General features: G+C 39.1%; 1 protein-coding gene across 3 annotated transcripts; it reads left to right on the top strand.

Moving 5' to 3' along the window:
- The first annotated feature begins 1,505 nt into the window (after positions 1 to 1,505).
- shc2 (SHC (Src homology 2 domain containing) transforming protein 2) lies at positions 1,506 to 16,700 on the top strand. 3 transcript variants are annotated; one of them, XM_056256362.1, is made up of 14 exons: positions 1,506 to 1,681; positions 5,231 to 5,461; positions 9,147 to 9,217; positions 11,425 to 11,485; positions 11,583 to 11,702; positions 12,773 to 12,826; positions 12,944 to 12,995; positions 13,282 to 13,408; positions 14,486 to 14,663; positions 15,119 to 15,209; positions 15,365 to 15,532; positions 15,631 to 15,920; positions 16,307 to 16,460; positions 16,542 to 16,700. In XM_056256362.1, the coding sequence occupies exons 1-13, from the start codon at positions 1,631 to 1,633 to the stop codon at positions 16,433 to 16,435; spliced, it is 1,623 nt and encodes a 540-aa protein (XP_056112337.1). In that variant the 5' UTR covers positions 1,506 to 1,630; the 3' UTR covers positions 16,436 to 16,460; positions 16,542 to 16,700. The 3 variants fall into 3 exon arrangements, with proteins under 3 accessions (XP_056112337.1, XP_056112338.1, XP_056112336.1); XM_056256363.1 differs by lacking the exon at positions 1,506 to 1,681 and adding an exon at positions 3,293 to 3,463; XM_056256361.1 differs by lacking the exon at positions 1,506 to 1,681 and having other exon boundaries at positions 4,191 to 5,461.
- The last annotated feature ends 417 nt before the right edge of the window (positions 16,701 to 17,117 follow it).

Raw genomic sequence — 17,117 nt, 5'->3', positions numbered from 1 at the left:
TTTCTTAAAATATATCAGAGCCATTGTTTTGTCCTATTTTTTACAGTCTATGGTTTTGTCTCAAGATGCACCAGTAATGTTGCAAATTGCAACTGCAAGCTACTTAAATGTCCAAATTTAACTAAGGCCTAATCTAAGTGAAACCACTGTGAAACCATGCTGGCCTATATCTGTTAAAATCAGACAAGTGTGATAACTTGGTGTAACTAACTCTTGTCATGACCATTTAAAGCTCTGATACGATGTGGAACGATGCTTGAAAGATATGATGTGACTTAACTATCCACAAAATACAGTTTACAAAGAGCAAAACGCCCACAGGAATTACATTGGTAACACATAACTAAAAGTTCATCCACCTAGAAAAGCTTAAAAGTATCATTTCCTCGCTTGCCTGGCTTATGCTACTCCAAGCTATGTCTGAACTTTGTATTTTGAGCACTTCTAGCGTTGCTTTTGCCTCTTCACGATGACTCGCTTGGTTTAGTCCTCAGTTGTAAGTCGCTTTGGATAAAAGCGTCTGCTAAATGACTAAATGTAAATGTAAAATGTAAATTTAAGCAACTTCTGTATAAAAGAAGTGCGTGCTTTAACAAAAATACAAGCATCGCATTTTTCCAACAAGTAGTTAATTCACAGAATCAAAGAATTTCTTAATAATGTATCAAGCTTTGTTCTTAGATAATGGTTCTCTTTTTGAACATTTGAAAATATAAAAAAGGACACATTTTAGATTGAGTTGTTTGAGGTGGCCGAGGTTTGCCCCATTTTTTCTTCTTTAGTTTGTTGTCGTCTCTGTTTTTTCAGATGCTTTAACGTTTAATGTCAGGGCTGCTGTTTTGACCACAGTGTTCCTGTGACCTTTTTAACAAGCGCATATCGTTTCAGTACACAATGAAGTATACAGCCAAGCGAAGAAGGCATCAGAAAGTCTCTTTATTGTTTGTCTTTCACTCCTCAATGCGTTAGTCATCAGTTTAAATGACAAATGATTTGCTCTTTGTGTGGTGCAGTAATATACATAGTGTATTTTTAATGCCATGTTGTGCAGAACACACTTTTTTTTCAATTGTATTCCTTTTTATGCTGTACTCTATTGTTGTTTTAGAAAACGACTCAAGCTTGCTAGAACTTTTAACTAAAGGTTAACCTCAGTGACTCTTTTGTTAATGAATTACACGGTTTCCGTTTTACAAGTAACGCGTAGTAACTTTTGTTCAAGCTATGAATTCGAATGAGGAATGCTTTTGTGCATATATTACCGATACAATATTTAGCAAAGTCTGCTTGTTAGAATTTAAATATGGTTTTTATAGATACTTACTCAGACACACTGAGGTGCCACCTTTCGACAACTCTTAGCAGCATCTACCATTAGTAAGTTAAGTTGTTTAAGCATTTTAACAAATTACAAGACTCTTGTGTTAAAATGCATAATACATCAGTAACATGATTGGGCATGTCATTGCAGGAGGTGTGTTTTTGTGATGCTGTGGGTTCCTGAACAAGGACACATGGTTCTAGTCTGTGTTGGTTTGAGTGGTTTCTCTCACCCTTCGGGCTCAAACTTCACATCTGTTGACTCTTATGTGCCGTTACCCTTCCTCTACATTCAAACACATAAGTTTGCATGTGTTTTTGGTGCTTGTGTGCGTTGCAACCTACAGCAGCACTAGATTTGGTGAGTGATGATCGTCTTTCATGTATATATTTAATCTTTCTCTACATGAATATATTTAGTAATAGCATTTTGTGATATATTGCTACAAATGCTTTAAGAGGATGTGGTAAATGCCTGCCATGTGGAGGATGTATTTTTATTTGGTGGTATTTTCTTAAGAATGTAAATATTAAAATGGCACATTCACCCACGTTGACCACAATTTGATGTTTAATGTCATGATAATGTGTTTGAGCAGATAAGGTTAATGAACTCGCAGTGCATGTCACCTGCTGTCTGGCATTGATCTATTTATGTACATGTGACTTTTACTCAGTTGGAATATTTTTATCAGATTTAAAAGTAGTACTTGATTTTCCACGTTGGCACAAAATAATGTAGTAAATATGCGTTTTTTCCACTACATTCATGATTAATGTCGTCACATCTAGTGAAAACTGCTGTAATCAATGATTATCTTTGTCTCAACATTTGGGTAAAATGACCTTGTTTGTAAGTACAGCGGTCAAACATGTTCTAGTGCTGGGCTTTTCTGGACCAGAGAGAATAAGTGGAAATCCCTTGTTTTGTGTTATATAAAAATTGAGTGGCCTAACATATAATAAAATGTGTTTAGTACCATATTAATGTACAGTTGCTCTCACAAGTTTACAAATCCCACTTTTTACATGCATTTACAAAAAAAAAAAAAAAAAAAAAATCACTCAGAAAGGCATTTATATAAAACATTTAAAAAAAAAATCTAATTAAAAAAGAAATAGTAAAAAAGTATATAAAATAATTTGTTGATTTCAACTCTGAATGGTTGAGGCGGCAACGCACAATATTAAAAACCGAGGGCATGTAAACTTTTCAACAGGATGATATTATGTATAAATTAAATTTTATTTTCTCTGGTTTATGTAAATGTCCGTTATGTCAAAATTATTTTTATGATCCCACTTATTTAAAAAAAAAAATGCATCTTGCAGTCTGAGATCACACAGTAGCCCTCGGTGCATTGTTGATTTTAGTGTGACAATTCACGATAATTTCCTTAATTAAGGGAATGGTGACATGAGGGTAAATATGAAGGATGGGTCCGATTCCTCCAGAACTGAGCATTCATGGCTCCCTGAGGAGAAGGGGACATTGAATGAGTGATGTAGTCTTGTTTTCTAATTTTCCCGCTTTTCTGCACTCTTTTGTGGTTTTGCTTTTAGCAAAGATATTGATCCAGACTGTGACCCTTGCACATGCACTCTCACTAATTGCAAATGGTCCCGGTGACCCCATTCTTGAAGCCAAAATTACCCCAGCTAGGCGTGCAATGCATGTGACAAATGGAAAAACAACAAAATCTCTGCGCAACACCTTGGAGAGGTTACCCAAGAGCTGTTGATTTTGGAAAATTAAAAAAAGCCATTTGTGAGTCATGAAGCAAGCATGAGGCTTTGTCAACACCACAAAACTTAGGTTTCCACCAAAATAGTCTGCACACATAGGCAACGTTAACGGAACATAGAGTATTTTAAGTGCTTCCTGTTTATTTGGCCTCGTGGAGTCTTTGCGTTTACTTTTTGGGCAGTTGCGAAAAAAGTGACGTCAGTGCAGAGGGAAGAGACTATTTGTCAAACAGGCACCACGTCTTGCGCAAGTCCTGTAAATGTGACAACTCAGATGTTTTCTTGACTTCGACAGCAAGAGAAGAGCAGAGAAAGTCTCAACAATCGTTATATTATCCATACTGCAGCAATATGAAGAACACAGTTTGGATGGAGAAGCAAGTAATGCTGTTGTGAGGTATGCTGTTTTATTCTATATTAACTGGTGTAAAAGATGCCTTGATGTCTTGAGTACTCGTATGTGTGCACTCTGTGTAACAAGCTACTTAGATATTATACTGTTGGCCTTGGTGTTTTGCTCTAATTGTTTGCTCTAATTTGCATTAATCATGGGCGTCTATAAATCTTAGAGAAAGCTACCACTATCATTCCAGTTCATCTCAATGGTAATTGCTTAACTGGTAAAGTCCCAAGCCTTTTACTAGTGACTATCCTGATCTGTGACATACTGTAAAAGGCAGCAGATGAGTAAAAATATAAGTCCATTTCGTGTTTTTTAAGAGGTAGTTCAACTGAAAAAGATTATTATTTTTCATCTTCATTTACTAACCCTTATGTTTCTTCTCTGGAACACAAAATAAGATTTTTTGAAAAGTGTTGGGGCCCAAACAACATTGGACCCCACTGACTTTCCTTGAAAAAAAAACTAACACGGAGATATTTTCATTTGTAGGTGAAAATTAGGTACTGGCAAAACATCTACTATAATATAACAAATTATTATCAATAACTAGACATGGTGAAAAAAGTTTTTGCTGCCAAATGGTGTAGTTGCAATATTCTCCAGCAGGGGCTAACTGTCCTATGCTAACCTTGTTCCCATGAAATGAACAGTGAAGTCAGTAATTTATGCACTACTAGCATCCCCAAACAAAACTGGAAAAAACAACTGTTATTTCTCGGCTGAACTCACGTCAGTGTTGTCGAGTTGGGCTAGTTGTCGGGATGCTCAAAAAAAGTGATGTTTTGATAGCGCCACAGTATTTACATCTTTCAGAGGGATAGGGGAAAGTATTGTAGCATTCAAAACGACACACATCACCTTTAGCTAATCCTGCAGGACTGAATGGCTTTGTACGTGTCAGTGTAGGATAAGTGCAAGATGCTGTAAGGAGGTGCTCAGGCAGATGTGTATTAGCTAATGTTGTCTGGGTTGGGCAGGGCTAATAGACAGACCATAACACTATGACATCATCAAGAGAGTGGGGGCAAGCTGGGCTGAGAGAGAGAGAGAGAGAGGGAATGAAGAAGAGAGGGAGGGATTAAGCAAGCCACAGTAAGGGACAGAGAAACTGTCAGAAAGCAGAGAGAGAGAGAGAGAGAGAGGACGCAGGGCTAGACTCAGTCCGCACAGAACCTTGTGGATTTCTCCTTTTCTTCCATTGCATCTTTCCTTTCCCCTTTCCCTTGCCATCCCCCCTTCCCCTCCCTCTTCCCCCCACTGTCCTCTCCGCTCTGGACCGCTCCTCCGGGCATGCTACTTAAGCCCAAGTATGGCCGCTTCCGGAACGACTCTGTGACCTCCTCCGACGACCTGATGCAGAGCCTAGCCATGAGCGGGAAGATGGTGGCCACGTCGGTGGCCTCCTCGTCCGCGCCTGGCTTGGAGCTGCCGCCCCTGGAGACCGCTGCCCTTCCTCCGCCTTCGGCCCAGGTGCTGGCCGACTCACCCGGGCTGGACGCCGAGCAGGACGGGACCACCACCTTCTGCATGCTCATTCCCAAGATGCCCCAATGGAAGTTTTCCAACTCGTTGCTCAGCCGTAGCCCGTCCAATAGCAGCTCCGGCTCCAATTCCAGCAAGGAATCCAGCAGGGCGCCTCCAACCGATAGTTCCCCTGCTACGGCCTTCGGAGGGGCGACCGCCCCCAGTGGTCCTGTTGCAAGTCTTGCAGCTGTGTTCAACTCCTGTGACCCTGTTTGTGTGGGTCCCTGTTCCCTACAGGCCGCCAGGAGGCAGAGGGCAAGTCCAAGAGAGTCCAGTGCAGGGGCCGCCGAGGGGAGTCCAGGTGGATCTGGGAGCTTCAGGACCGGGATGAACCGGAGGAACAGGGTGGAGGGAATATGGCTGGGAGATAACTTTACCCAGAAGGGCAGCTTCATCAATAAGCCCTCGCAGGGGTGGTTGCACCCAGACAAAAAGATCAGCAGTACAGGAGCTTCGTACATTGTCAGGGTGAGTCCCCTGCTTATCATCTTGAAATCTCAATATGCTTTCCGCCTAATGTTATTTTGCAGGTCTGCAGCGTTGTCTATATATGCTGCTTTGTGGTGTTATCGATAATCATTCATTTACATTCATTGCACCATCTGATGCAGCTCTGAAGACGCGGAGAGAGATTTGACTCCCCTTGCAGCTTACAAACAACTGCAACATCTTGTCCTTTCAAAAGCTGAGTTCAGGCAAAACTGCTTATGATATGAGAACAATGGGGTTCTGTTCACTGCGGTGTATTGGTTATGTCAGGGTGCAATTGCCTAAGGAGGAATATATAATTTAATCCAGATATATTGCTTTGTGTGGTACTGCGTCAGAGCAGGGGGCAGGCATGGATAAACAAACTGCAGATGTAAACAACTAAACTAGAACTGAAGGGAGGTGGAGGGTGGCTTATTGTTTATGGCTCAAGATGAGTTCAAAATTTATATTTGATCCCAGGATGGACATTTGAGCAATTCCCAAATTTCCATTTTGGGATCAATACGGGTTTATATGCATGCGTTTTCTCTTAGGAATAGTAATGAAATTGCGATTACAATTAGCATAGCATTAGCAAATTTGAGTTCTTTAAGCTCATGTTCAATAAACATTGAAAACGTATTTGATTTATTGTTTACTTAGTTTGTAATGTTAAAGTAGACAAATCCTGTTAGATAAAACATAGTCGGCGAAGCAGTGTATGCTAACCAATAACAGTTGGGTAGATGCTGTGGATATAAGTCAATATCTTCAGCTCTGGGCTGCATCTTGGTCAATCAAGGGTTATAAATGTTGGCAGACTATTTGACGTCAATGACAGTGATCCTCTCTCAACCCAGTTTCTCACCCCTCCGCCTCTGCACTCATCCACCCCACACCGTGTGTTGCAACCACACGGCCCTCTCTCCAACAACCCAGACTGGGCCTGCGCACGCTCCTTAATTGCATTACACAGGCACCATTCATTCGTTTATTCACTTACGTTTAATCACAGTCATTTGTATCACATGTGTAGCAGAGGAAACAGGCATGGAGGGGGGCAGTTAGCCAAATAACACTATGGCATGTTGGTATACCATAAATAAAGGGATTTTAGTTTGGCTAAGACTATGCTAAAACTAAAGCTACGCAAAAGCATGTCATTCTTTTTATTATAATCTGCATTTCCGTGGGTGAATAGGAAGTTGTTTTAAACTTAGACTAGTTTGTGTTATTCCTAGATGACAAAATTTCTAAGAACAAAATATTACAAGGAATAGAAATTTAAAAGCAGTGCACATATTTATTACTCTCACCCTCATATAGGAAAGATACTACTATAGGAAGTATAAACCTCACTGGTCATTTTCTCTAGTGCAAACATTTTCTGGGCAACCCCCCTCTGTTATAAATAATAGTGTGTGTGCGTGTGTATATATATATATGTCTTGCTTCCTTTCTTTCTCAAAGAGTGTGCTAAAGTAACGCTCTCCTTACAGCAAAATCTGCAGTTTGCTATCATCAAAACAGTAGTCTATAATTTGTTCCCATGAAATTAAATTAGGACAAGATCAAAAAATGTCTACCTTCACTGCTGACACACCAGCTACAATGCATGTGACATCACTGAATGATGTTTTTCACTTGTTCTGCCACTATGAAGACATGTATGTGTATATTTATATATATAATTGCAGATTTTGCTGTATGGAGTGCATTAATTTATCACACCACTTGTTGGCCGACAATGAGGTCTTTGAGAGAGAGAGAGAGGAAGCAAAAGAGATGCTGTAAAAGAAAAGGAAGAAGATTCATTACACTGATTGAACACTTCCCGCTGCTGACTAATGTAGTTAAGATGTCTGCAATTGCTTGCTTAGATATAAATGAGCCGGTGTCAAGACATGCTCATAAAAAATAAAAATAAAAAAAAACTTAAAGGGACAGTACACCCAAAAATGACAAATCTCATTTTCTCTGCCTCCAAGTCTGACTGTCTTTCATTTGTGGATTACAAACAAAGACATTTTGAATACATCTCAATGTTGTTTTGGACCCCCCTGACTTTCATTATATTGGCAAATAGCTCTTCAAAATATCTTATTTTTGTGTTCCACAGAAGAAAGACAGTCACACAGGTTTAGAACGACATGAGGGTGAGTACATCTGAGATTTTTCAGTTTTGTGTGTACTCTCCCTTTAAGAGAAAAGGAGTAATTGCAGAAAACATGAATGCAATGTTAGAGGGACTGATTTATATTCATAGAGAACATTTTTTTAAGGTCATAATCAGTTCTTTGGGACTTCCCCAATGCACACTTGTACAGTATTTGTTGAAGAAGCAAACACAGAGGATGCTGATTTCAAGAACAACATCAAAAAACTATTGTCTTAAAGATATACTTCACCCAAAAAATGAAAATTCTGTCATTATTTACACACCCTCATGTTGTTCCAAGCCTGCATGACTTTTTCTGTTCTATGGAACAAAGAAAAGTGTTTTTTTTTTCATCCATAAACTGGACATCAGTGGGCTCCAGTGTTGTTTTGTTCCCAGCATTTTTCAAAATATCTTCTTTTGTGTTCTGCAGAAGAAAGTCATACAGCATACAGAATAAATTATGACAGACTTCTCCTGATTGGGTGAACTGTCCCTTTAAGCTGGAGATTTACTCCATCTTAAGTTTCTAACTGTCATATCTAGGGAAACCACTTTGACTCAACCATAGGCCACATGATCTGTGCTTTGGGTCGAGGTAGGCGTATGCCTCCGAAATCCTTTACCCAGCCTAAGACAACAAAAATGATCTGATTACTTTCTACAATCATCCGTAACCACAAACTCCTTTATTCAGACATATGTCGCACTGTCAGTGTGGGGGTGGGCATCTTGTGATATGTTCCTGTGACCCTTTTGAACGCATTAGTGACTAACTGCCGAATAGATATTCCCCTACACCTTCATCAGAGCACTTTCCACGTCCCAGAAGGGCCAGACTGCAGTAATACCTCTTATCCAGTCCACCCCCACCGGTCATGATGTGGTTATTGCCGTCAATCTCCTCACACTTCGCGGTAATTACCTTCCCCAGCACGGCTATTATGTCGTCTTTTTCAGAACCGCCGAGAACAAGCTGTCTTTCTGAAATTATACGTTTAGTATTTATCTGTGATTATGCGGCGTTAGGCTAAAGACGCATATGCACCCTGCTGCCATTATTGTGCAGTTAAACCATCCTTGTGTGTGTATGTGTGTGTGTGTGTGTGTGTGTGAGAGAGAGAGAGAGAGAGAGAGAGAGAGAGAGAGAGAGAGAGAGAGAGAGAGAGAGAGAGAGAGAGAGAGAGAGAGAGAGAGAGAGAGAGAGAGAGAGGAGAGAGAGGAGAGAGAGAGAGAGAGAGAGAGAGAGAGAGAGAGAGAGAGAGAGAGAGAGAGAGAGAGAGAGAGAGAGAGAGAGAGAGAGAGAGAGAGAGAGAGAGAGAGAGAGAGAGAGAGAGAGAGAGAGAGAGAGAGAGAGAGAGAATTGTTGCTTTGGTTTTCAGCATCTACATCATGGACTACATCATAGATACATATTTCCATGAAGCAATTATGACCTCTGGGAAATGAAAACTAATTAAGTATAATGAAAGTAATGTGTGTCATTTTGTGCTCTCATTTTTTTTTTTTTTTTTTTTTTTGCAGTACATGGGCTGCATTGAGGTTCTAAAATCGATGAGATCTTTGGACTTCAGCACAAGGACACACGTCACCAGGTAAAGTGTTTTTTATTTGGATGTTACTGAACCTACACCTTTTTTTAAGCACAAACTTTTGTACACAAATACCTCACCCTCCATGATTTTGTTTTGTTTATTGTTATTTTTTATGTGTATTATTTTCTTTGTTTTGTTTATTTATTAGTTTTTTTTGTTTATTTGTTTTTTTCCCTCTCATTTGTTTTAATCAAAAATACGTTACTTTCCATGTGTTGCTTTGTTTTGTTTTTGCTGAGCCAAAATAAATTCCTTGATTGATGTAACTAATAAGGTTGTATTTATTTTATTATTATTGTTATTTTATTTCTATATTTGAGATTACGCCATCCATGTTTTGTTTAGTTTTTGTATTATTTTATTCATCTTTTTATTTTGGAAATTTCTCATGTTTCAAATCATAACCTCACTCTCCATGCTTAGTTTAGTGTAGATTAGTTTGGTGTATATATATATATGTGTGTGTGTGTGTGTGTACTATATATAGTATATTAGTGCTGTCAAATTGATTAATCGCATCTAGCAATAAAGTTTGTAAATTTATGTGTGTAGATGCGATTCATTTAATTGCAATTAATCGATTTGACAGCACTAATATACGTATATATATATATATATACAGTATGTGTTATATTTTACCTTACCCTCCATGTTTTTAGCTTGTTTATTTTTTTGCTGAAACAAGTTCCTTGATTTAACTCGTTTTTTAAATTTATTTTATTATATATTTTTTTTATTATATTATTTACATTTGAGTGATATATTTCACATGTAAGCAATATATTATCACTTAGCGGTTCACTTTTTGTGTGCCAAACCATGTTTGAACGTACGTAAGTGTGCGCGCTTGCATTAGGTCTTAGGTGTATATTTATTTACATGTGTGCAAGCATGTACATTCTTGTAGGGGGTGACGGGGCGGAGCTCCAGATTCCCGAGGGCAACAGTGGAGTCCCTCTCCCTGCCCTTGCTCATCGATCAGCAGAAACCCGAACCCCATGGCCCACAGTGGACTAAAGTGCAGATAGCACAGGCGAGATGGAGACGGAGTGATATAGCCATGTATTATTAACGACTCCAACTAATGACTGTGGAGGCCCTCTGGGGCCCAAGATGATGCAGATTGCATGGGGTGGAGTTAGAGTTGATAAACAAGGATGACTGGAGAAGAGTGATTGTTTTGAGTAGAGAGTGGCAGTCTGTTATGACATTATAATGGTTATAATGGGAATGCTTGGAACAGGCTGCATATTTAGCCAGAATCTATTTTGCAGCAGAAACGAACGGCTTGTAAATCAGCTGATTTGCGGTGCTCCGGGGAAAGAGGGAGTGTGGGTGGGCTCTCTCATTTGTCATTGTCATGGAGTGTGGCCTAGAAGCCATTTCCATAAGAACAAAGAGGCAAAACACACAGGCGTGAACATTATTAATTATAATAAACATTATTATTATAATCTTGCAACACAAAACACACCAATGGAAATTGTCACAATCACACTTTGCAATGCTTATCCTATAACATTTATTGAAAAAAAATTCCCTGAAATGTCCTTTGCTGGGGCAGTTGGGACTTTTAAATTATTAATGGGCTATTTGATAGCATGCTGGTGTTTCCAAGTCACTCCGTCCACTGTTGACCTCACAACCCATGATGCCCCTCTGCCAAACTCTTCACAGCTATTGAAATTGTTTCACAAATTACACTTTTTTTGTTTTATTAGTCGTATTAAGGCACCCATCACTACTGTGAGTTTTGGTATTTTCTCATTTGAGAACAATTTTACAATTTGTGGTGTTTTGTTTTTGCGTTTTGCTTGTTTTTTATTTTGTTTTTATTTATTTAAAAAAAATTGTTTGGTTTGTTTCCGTTTTGTTGAGCTGAAATAATTTCCTTGATTGATTTAACTCGGGTGTTTTGTTTTATTAATTTGTTTTATTTTATTTTATTATTTTATTTTTTAGGTTGTGCCCTCCATGATTTATTGTTTCGCTTTGTTCTGTTGATTTTTTAACACTGACAATACACTTGCAATATTTGAATAAGCTTTATTCTTAGGTTCAGACACATGCCTTATTTATTTTCACTCAGCGGTTGCACTGAAACAGAAGGGAAATGTTTTTTGTGGGTTTTCTGGGTATGTGAGATCTGGTAATACCTCTCTAATAGTGCTCTTTCTCTTTGTGTGTGTGTGTGTGTGTAAACACAGGGAGGCCATCAACAGGCTGTGTGAAGTTGTACCCGGAGGAAAAGCTGCCTGGAAGAAGAAAGTAAGAGCAAATTGCATTTTTGGCCCCCTTTTTTTATTAAGCACAAATCTAAGAAGATTTAGTGATATCGAAAAACTTGTTTTGCTGCCCATTTTAGACCACCAACAAAACCCTCCAGTCTATCATGGGGAAGAGTAACCTACGTTTCGCTGGAATGAGCATCGGCGTCAACATCTCCATTGATGGCTTGAGTCTACTCGTCCCCACCACGCGACAGGTCGACCCTCTAGACAGGATAACCCCTTAAATCATATCAGCCTCACCCCTCAACCGATTTATCACAACATTAACATTCCTATACGGTGTTGAGGAGTTACAGTAACTCTACAAAACTACATTTTTCAGTGGCATAGATATAATAAGCAAACATTTCAAAACTGTGTTTTCTTACTTGTGTAACTTTGGAAAGTTTGATTCAGTTTAGTGAATCAGTTATGTTAATGAACAGATTCAGATTTGTTTCAAGTTCCTGTGCAGTACTGTAGTAAAATAATACTATTCTTTTCTATGTTTTGACTGAATTGCTTAAATTAGATTAAATTAAATTAAAATTAAATTGAATTAAAAATGTAATTAAAGTGCTTAAAGTTTTCCATTTTTCCTAGTTATATACATTTGTTGGTTAAAGTCTGACCAATTGAGTTAATTCAACTAAACGTAAAAAAAAAACAAATTTAGGGCTCTGATTAAATTATATATTATATCTGTCACGAACTGCTCTGAGACACGAAGGTTGAGGATCCAAATGCAGTTTTATTGAAAGGGTAATCCACAATCGTAGTCGAAAACAGGCAAAGGTCATAAACACCGGGTAATCAGTCCAAACAATAACAGGGTCAAAGGGGCACAGGCAAAAACAGAGGAAACCGGACAGAAGATCAAAAACCAAGATAAACAAAACCATGAGAATGCTCGCAATTGCAGTGTGACACTAAACAAGACTTTGCAGATAATGAATGAGAAAACCAGTCTTATAGTGGTTGAGCTAAACAAGATAATGAGACACAGGTGAATGTGATAATGGATGAAGAGTCCGGGGAGGGAGTTATGGGAGATGCAGTTTGTGAGGGAATGACAATAGTCTGATGTGGAGTGGCTCTCAAGGGCACTCCAGCTGGTGACTGTTACAATATCATTTGATAGTTATTTATTTAAATAGATATTGCCCCTTTAAGCTTTGCATACTTTTCCCCAACACTGTTTGTTTATTTATTTATTTTATTATAATTTTTTATTAATACAATTTGAATTGATGCAGACATCACACTTTTTCATCTCTTTATGTAGGTGATTGCCCATCACCCCATGCAGTCCATATCTTTCGCCTCTGGTGGAGACTCGGTAAGACCTCTAAAATACATGTTTACTGTTCAAGGCCTCTTCTTACAGCTCATATCATTTCTCTTTACATTTAAAACTGTAACTTGATTCCGACTCTGATTTCATCGTGTATTGCAGGATACACCCGATTACGTCGCCTATGTGGCCAAAGACCCTGTCAATCAAAGAGGTATTTTTATTATATTTTTACTAATATATATAAATAAATATATATATTATTTTATTGTGTATGCATATTATGCTCAAAAGAAAAATATGTGTTATTAGAGTTATGGTCTGCAGTTGGCACATGTTGAGCTATGGTGCTTGTTTGGGAAAAATGGGTTTGATCCCAGCTCGCGTCGTGTCCCCAATTCTATTTCCCATTGATTTTCCTTCACTTTTGTTTGTGTCACTGATTATTTTGGCTAGATTTCTCACATGTGCATAATGTTACCTTGTTCTCATCCCTCTAGCGTGTCACATCCTGGAGTGCTCTGAAGGTCTTGCCCAGAATGTGATCAGTACCATCGGCCAGGCCTTCGAACTGCAGTTCAAACAGTATCTACACAGCCCACCCAAAGCCATTCCCAGCATGGATAGGTGAGATTCACATAATTTCCCTTGAACCATGGGCCTTGTTTGTTTTGGGCTTTTGGATGCTTCAAAACATGACAATGACAGTAGTTCCTCTATCGTTTTTCTGCAGTCAATGTTAAACTTCAGCTCTGAACATTTTTCACAAGATTGAAACAGGATACACACGGCTTGTGTTTCATATAGCCATCCTGTTTTGAACCAGACCGTTATTTAAAGCTAAAATTATTTAAGGGGCTCTCAGAAACCACAAGCCTGCTCAGTGTCACATCAGTTATGGATCATTTCTTTCAATTTGTTCAATTATAAATCATTGTTGTTAAATGCTCTTTCTTGTGTTTAATATAAGTCTACTTCCCTATATAGACAGGATCCTACTGTGACTGAAATGGAACTGATGTCACTCATGTTTAACAGCACACATAGAAAACAACTCTGTGTGCTGTTAGCATGTTGCTAAGCTACATTAGCCCATTAGTCACTTCCGAATTCATGTGATCAACTTGAACTGCTAAATATAATGCGATATATTACATAATACATTTCCATATATGGAAAACTAGTGCGCTTATTTTTTCAAAAAAACTGCAATACTGCTATATATTAATGAATATTTTTAATATATATTTAATGAGTATTTATAAATGAAGACAAAAATATCATTACATGTAATATTCACAAAGTTTTATCCTTTATTGTGTACATATAATATTGCACATACATGTTCCCATATAAATGTGAATGTATGTTCACACATGTATATACACACACACATTCACGGAATGAGTTACGACAGATTTCTAGTTCCCAGCATGCTTTGCTTCTGACTGACTTCTGAAAGGAGAGCAAATGTAAAAATGATAAATCACAAGCATAAAAACATAAATCACAGACAAATTTGACTTAAAATAGTAATTTGTAAGCAGATACTAAATAAGCTTTTTTTTATTGGCACATTTCAGTACTAAATGGAAATATATTTATGATTTATATATTCAGATTGAATGAAATGTATAGTTACCTTTATGTTAATGCTAATATGTTAATGCACAAACATGCTAAATAGCTTTATTTAATGTTTAGGACTATACGAACAGAAGAGTCAGCGTGGGGGGAGGACGAGGAATCGTCTGAGCACGATTACTACAACAGCATCCCAGGGAAGGAGCCTCCCGTTGGGGGAGTGGTGGACTCTAGGCTCAGGCCTCCAGCGGGCCTACTGGGTCACGTCCACACACAACCACAGAGCAAAACCGCTCAGGTAAAACAATAGACTTTATTATTAATGGATGTGGAGTTAAATTCCTGCTTTGATATGTGTTATGAACAGCATGAAGTTCGTGGTTTGTGGAGAGAATAAACTAAAATTGGCCTTTCACTTCGTAAGTGGTATTAGCATAAAGCTAATTGCGTCAGGCAAATAAACGAATGAAAGCCTATATGCCATCTGCAAGAAATTAGCAATTCTTTAATTTTCGATGATTATTTTACATGACCTTTCGAAACCTTTGACCTCTTTAACCTGCCCTGTCAAACCAGCCATCATAATTTGCTATAAGTACCTTCTGCACTACAAAAAAATCTATTTTTTATACATTGAGAAGAAACATAGTGTATAAGACGTTTTATTAGAGGACACATATACATTATACAATGTATTATAATTTCTAATAAAAAAAAGAAGATAATTCTAGAATATAAAAATTATTCTTTCAGATGGGGTCACCAGCCAAAAGAGATGTTTGCAGCCTCCCTGCCGCCCACTTGTGTTATGAAGTGCACTGGGACACGGAGAACAGCAGCTCAAGTGAGACGCCTGGTGGTTAATTATCAGTATTGTTACTTTTGTGACGTTTTGTTGCTTTTTAACATATTAAAGGTGCTGGAAGTAACATGGTCCCATATTCCAATTTGTTTCCTTCTAACGGCGATGTTATTTAGTAACCAGTTTATTTTCTGTAGGTTTGACTTCCGATGGTTATCTGCGAGCAGACGGTCATCCTCACGGCAGCCGCGATTATGAGGAACACCTGTACGTAAACACCCAGAATCTGGACAACATGGAGGCTTCAATGGACGCCCAAAGAGGACGCAGACCCGAGAGCCCGAAGAAAGACATTTTTGATATGAGTGAGTCCACTGCAAATGAGTGAAATTGATTCATCTCAAGAAGAAAAATGCAAACAACTCACTTCATCCTACAAATTGTACTGTTCTTGACCTCACAGGGCCGTTTGAGGACGCCCTGCGTCTACATGAAGCCAGTGGAGTTTGCGTACTGGAGGACAAGTGGCCGAGTCCCCCACGGCGCCGGGCCCCCGTCGCACCCACAGAGGACCAGCTCCGGCGGGAGATGTGGTACCACGGACGCATGAGCCGCAGGGACGCAGAGAATCTGCTGGGCCGAGACGGGGACTTCCTGGTGCGGGACAGCGCCACTAACCCAGGCCAATATGTCCTGACTGGGATGCAGTGTGGGCTTCCCAAACATCTGCTGCTAGTGGATCCAGAAGGAGTGGTGAGTGACGCTTAAGGCTCAGTCAAACCAATTATGAAATCACTTAAAGGGATAGTTCACCCAAAAATGAATTAGCCCATGATTTACTCACCCTTAAGTTATACTAAGAGTATATGACTTTCTTCTTTCAAACAAATACAATCAGAGTTACATTAAGTCTAAGGGCAACTTATGCGAGTAATGCCATTCACTGCCCTTATAAAGCTTGGAAGAGCCAGGAAATGTTTTAATATAACTCCGATTGTATTCGTCTGAAAGAAGAATGTCATATGCACCTAGGATAACTTGAGGGTGAGTAAATCATGGGCTAATTTTCATTTTTGGGTGAACTATGCCTTTAAACCACATCTTATATGAACTTTGTTTTCATTGTTCGTTTCCATTAGGTTCGGACTAAAGACATGCTTTTTGAGAGCATCAGTCACCTGATCAACTACCACCTGACAAACAAGCTGCCAATCGTTGCAGCGGAGAGCGAGTTACACCTCCAGCAGGTGGTCTGCAGAAAGCACTGACCTCCATTTGAAGCCCGTATACATGGTGAGAGGTTTGCGGCATGTTCCTACAGACGATCAAAGCGTTTTGGTTGCGTTATTCACAGATTTTGTATTGTTTTTTCAGGGTTAAAGGCCATCCCCTGTGCCGCCAATCTAGAGGCCTCACACTTGCCTTAAACACAGACTGTGAGCTTCCACTGGGACTTGTGGGATATCCCTGTTCCCTAGGCACTGACCGCAAACAGCTTTCAGCATGCCCTGTTAAATCGACCCCTTCTTCAACAGAGAAGACCCCAACTGAGAGTTTGGCGTTGGGAAATAGTGCTCGTGAACATTGAGTTTCCCCAGCAGACTGTTCTTGGCATCGCCTGACAGAAATGTGAACTTATGAGAAACACATGAGACAAACCGTCTTATTCCCTTCCTTTTCACCCGTACAAGCGTTTGTCGTCCTTTCTAAATGTATTCGGTAACTGTGACTCTAATGTTCTCTGATGGTCACCTCTGAAACTCTGGACATCAGTGTGTTGTTGTGCTTACCAACAGTTTGCTCTCAGGATGCAGTATTTGTTAAGGACGTTATGTAAAGCTCAGTCGCTCTAATGCAGTCGTATCAAATGCACATGTTTAATTTATGAACTCAGGACCAAACGTTTGGGTCATGCTCATGTGATATTGCCCTTTTTTAAATGATAGCGTT

Source organism: Rhinichthys klamathensis, unplaced genomic scaffold (assembly GCF_029890125.1).
Source record: "Rhinichthys klamathensis goyatoka isolate OS25496 unplaced genomic scaffold, OSU_Roscu_1.1 h1tg000127l_1, whole genome shotgun sequence".
Lineage (NCBI taxonomy): Eukaryota > Metazoa > Chordata > Actinopteri > Cypriniformes > Leuciscidae > Rhinichthys > Rhinichthys klamathensis.
The sequence above is the reverse complement of the archived record's forward strand: the minus strand, read 5'-3'. Positions and strand labels throughout refer to the sequence as shown.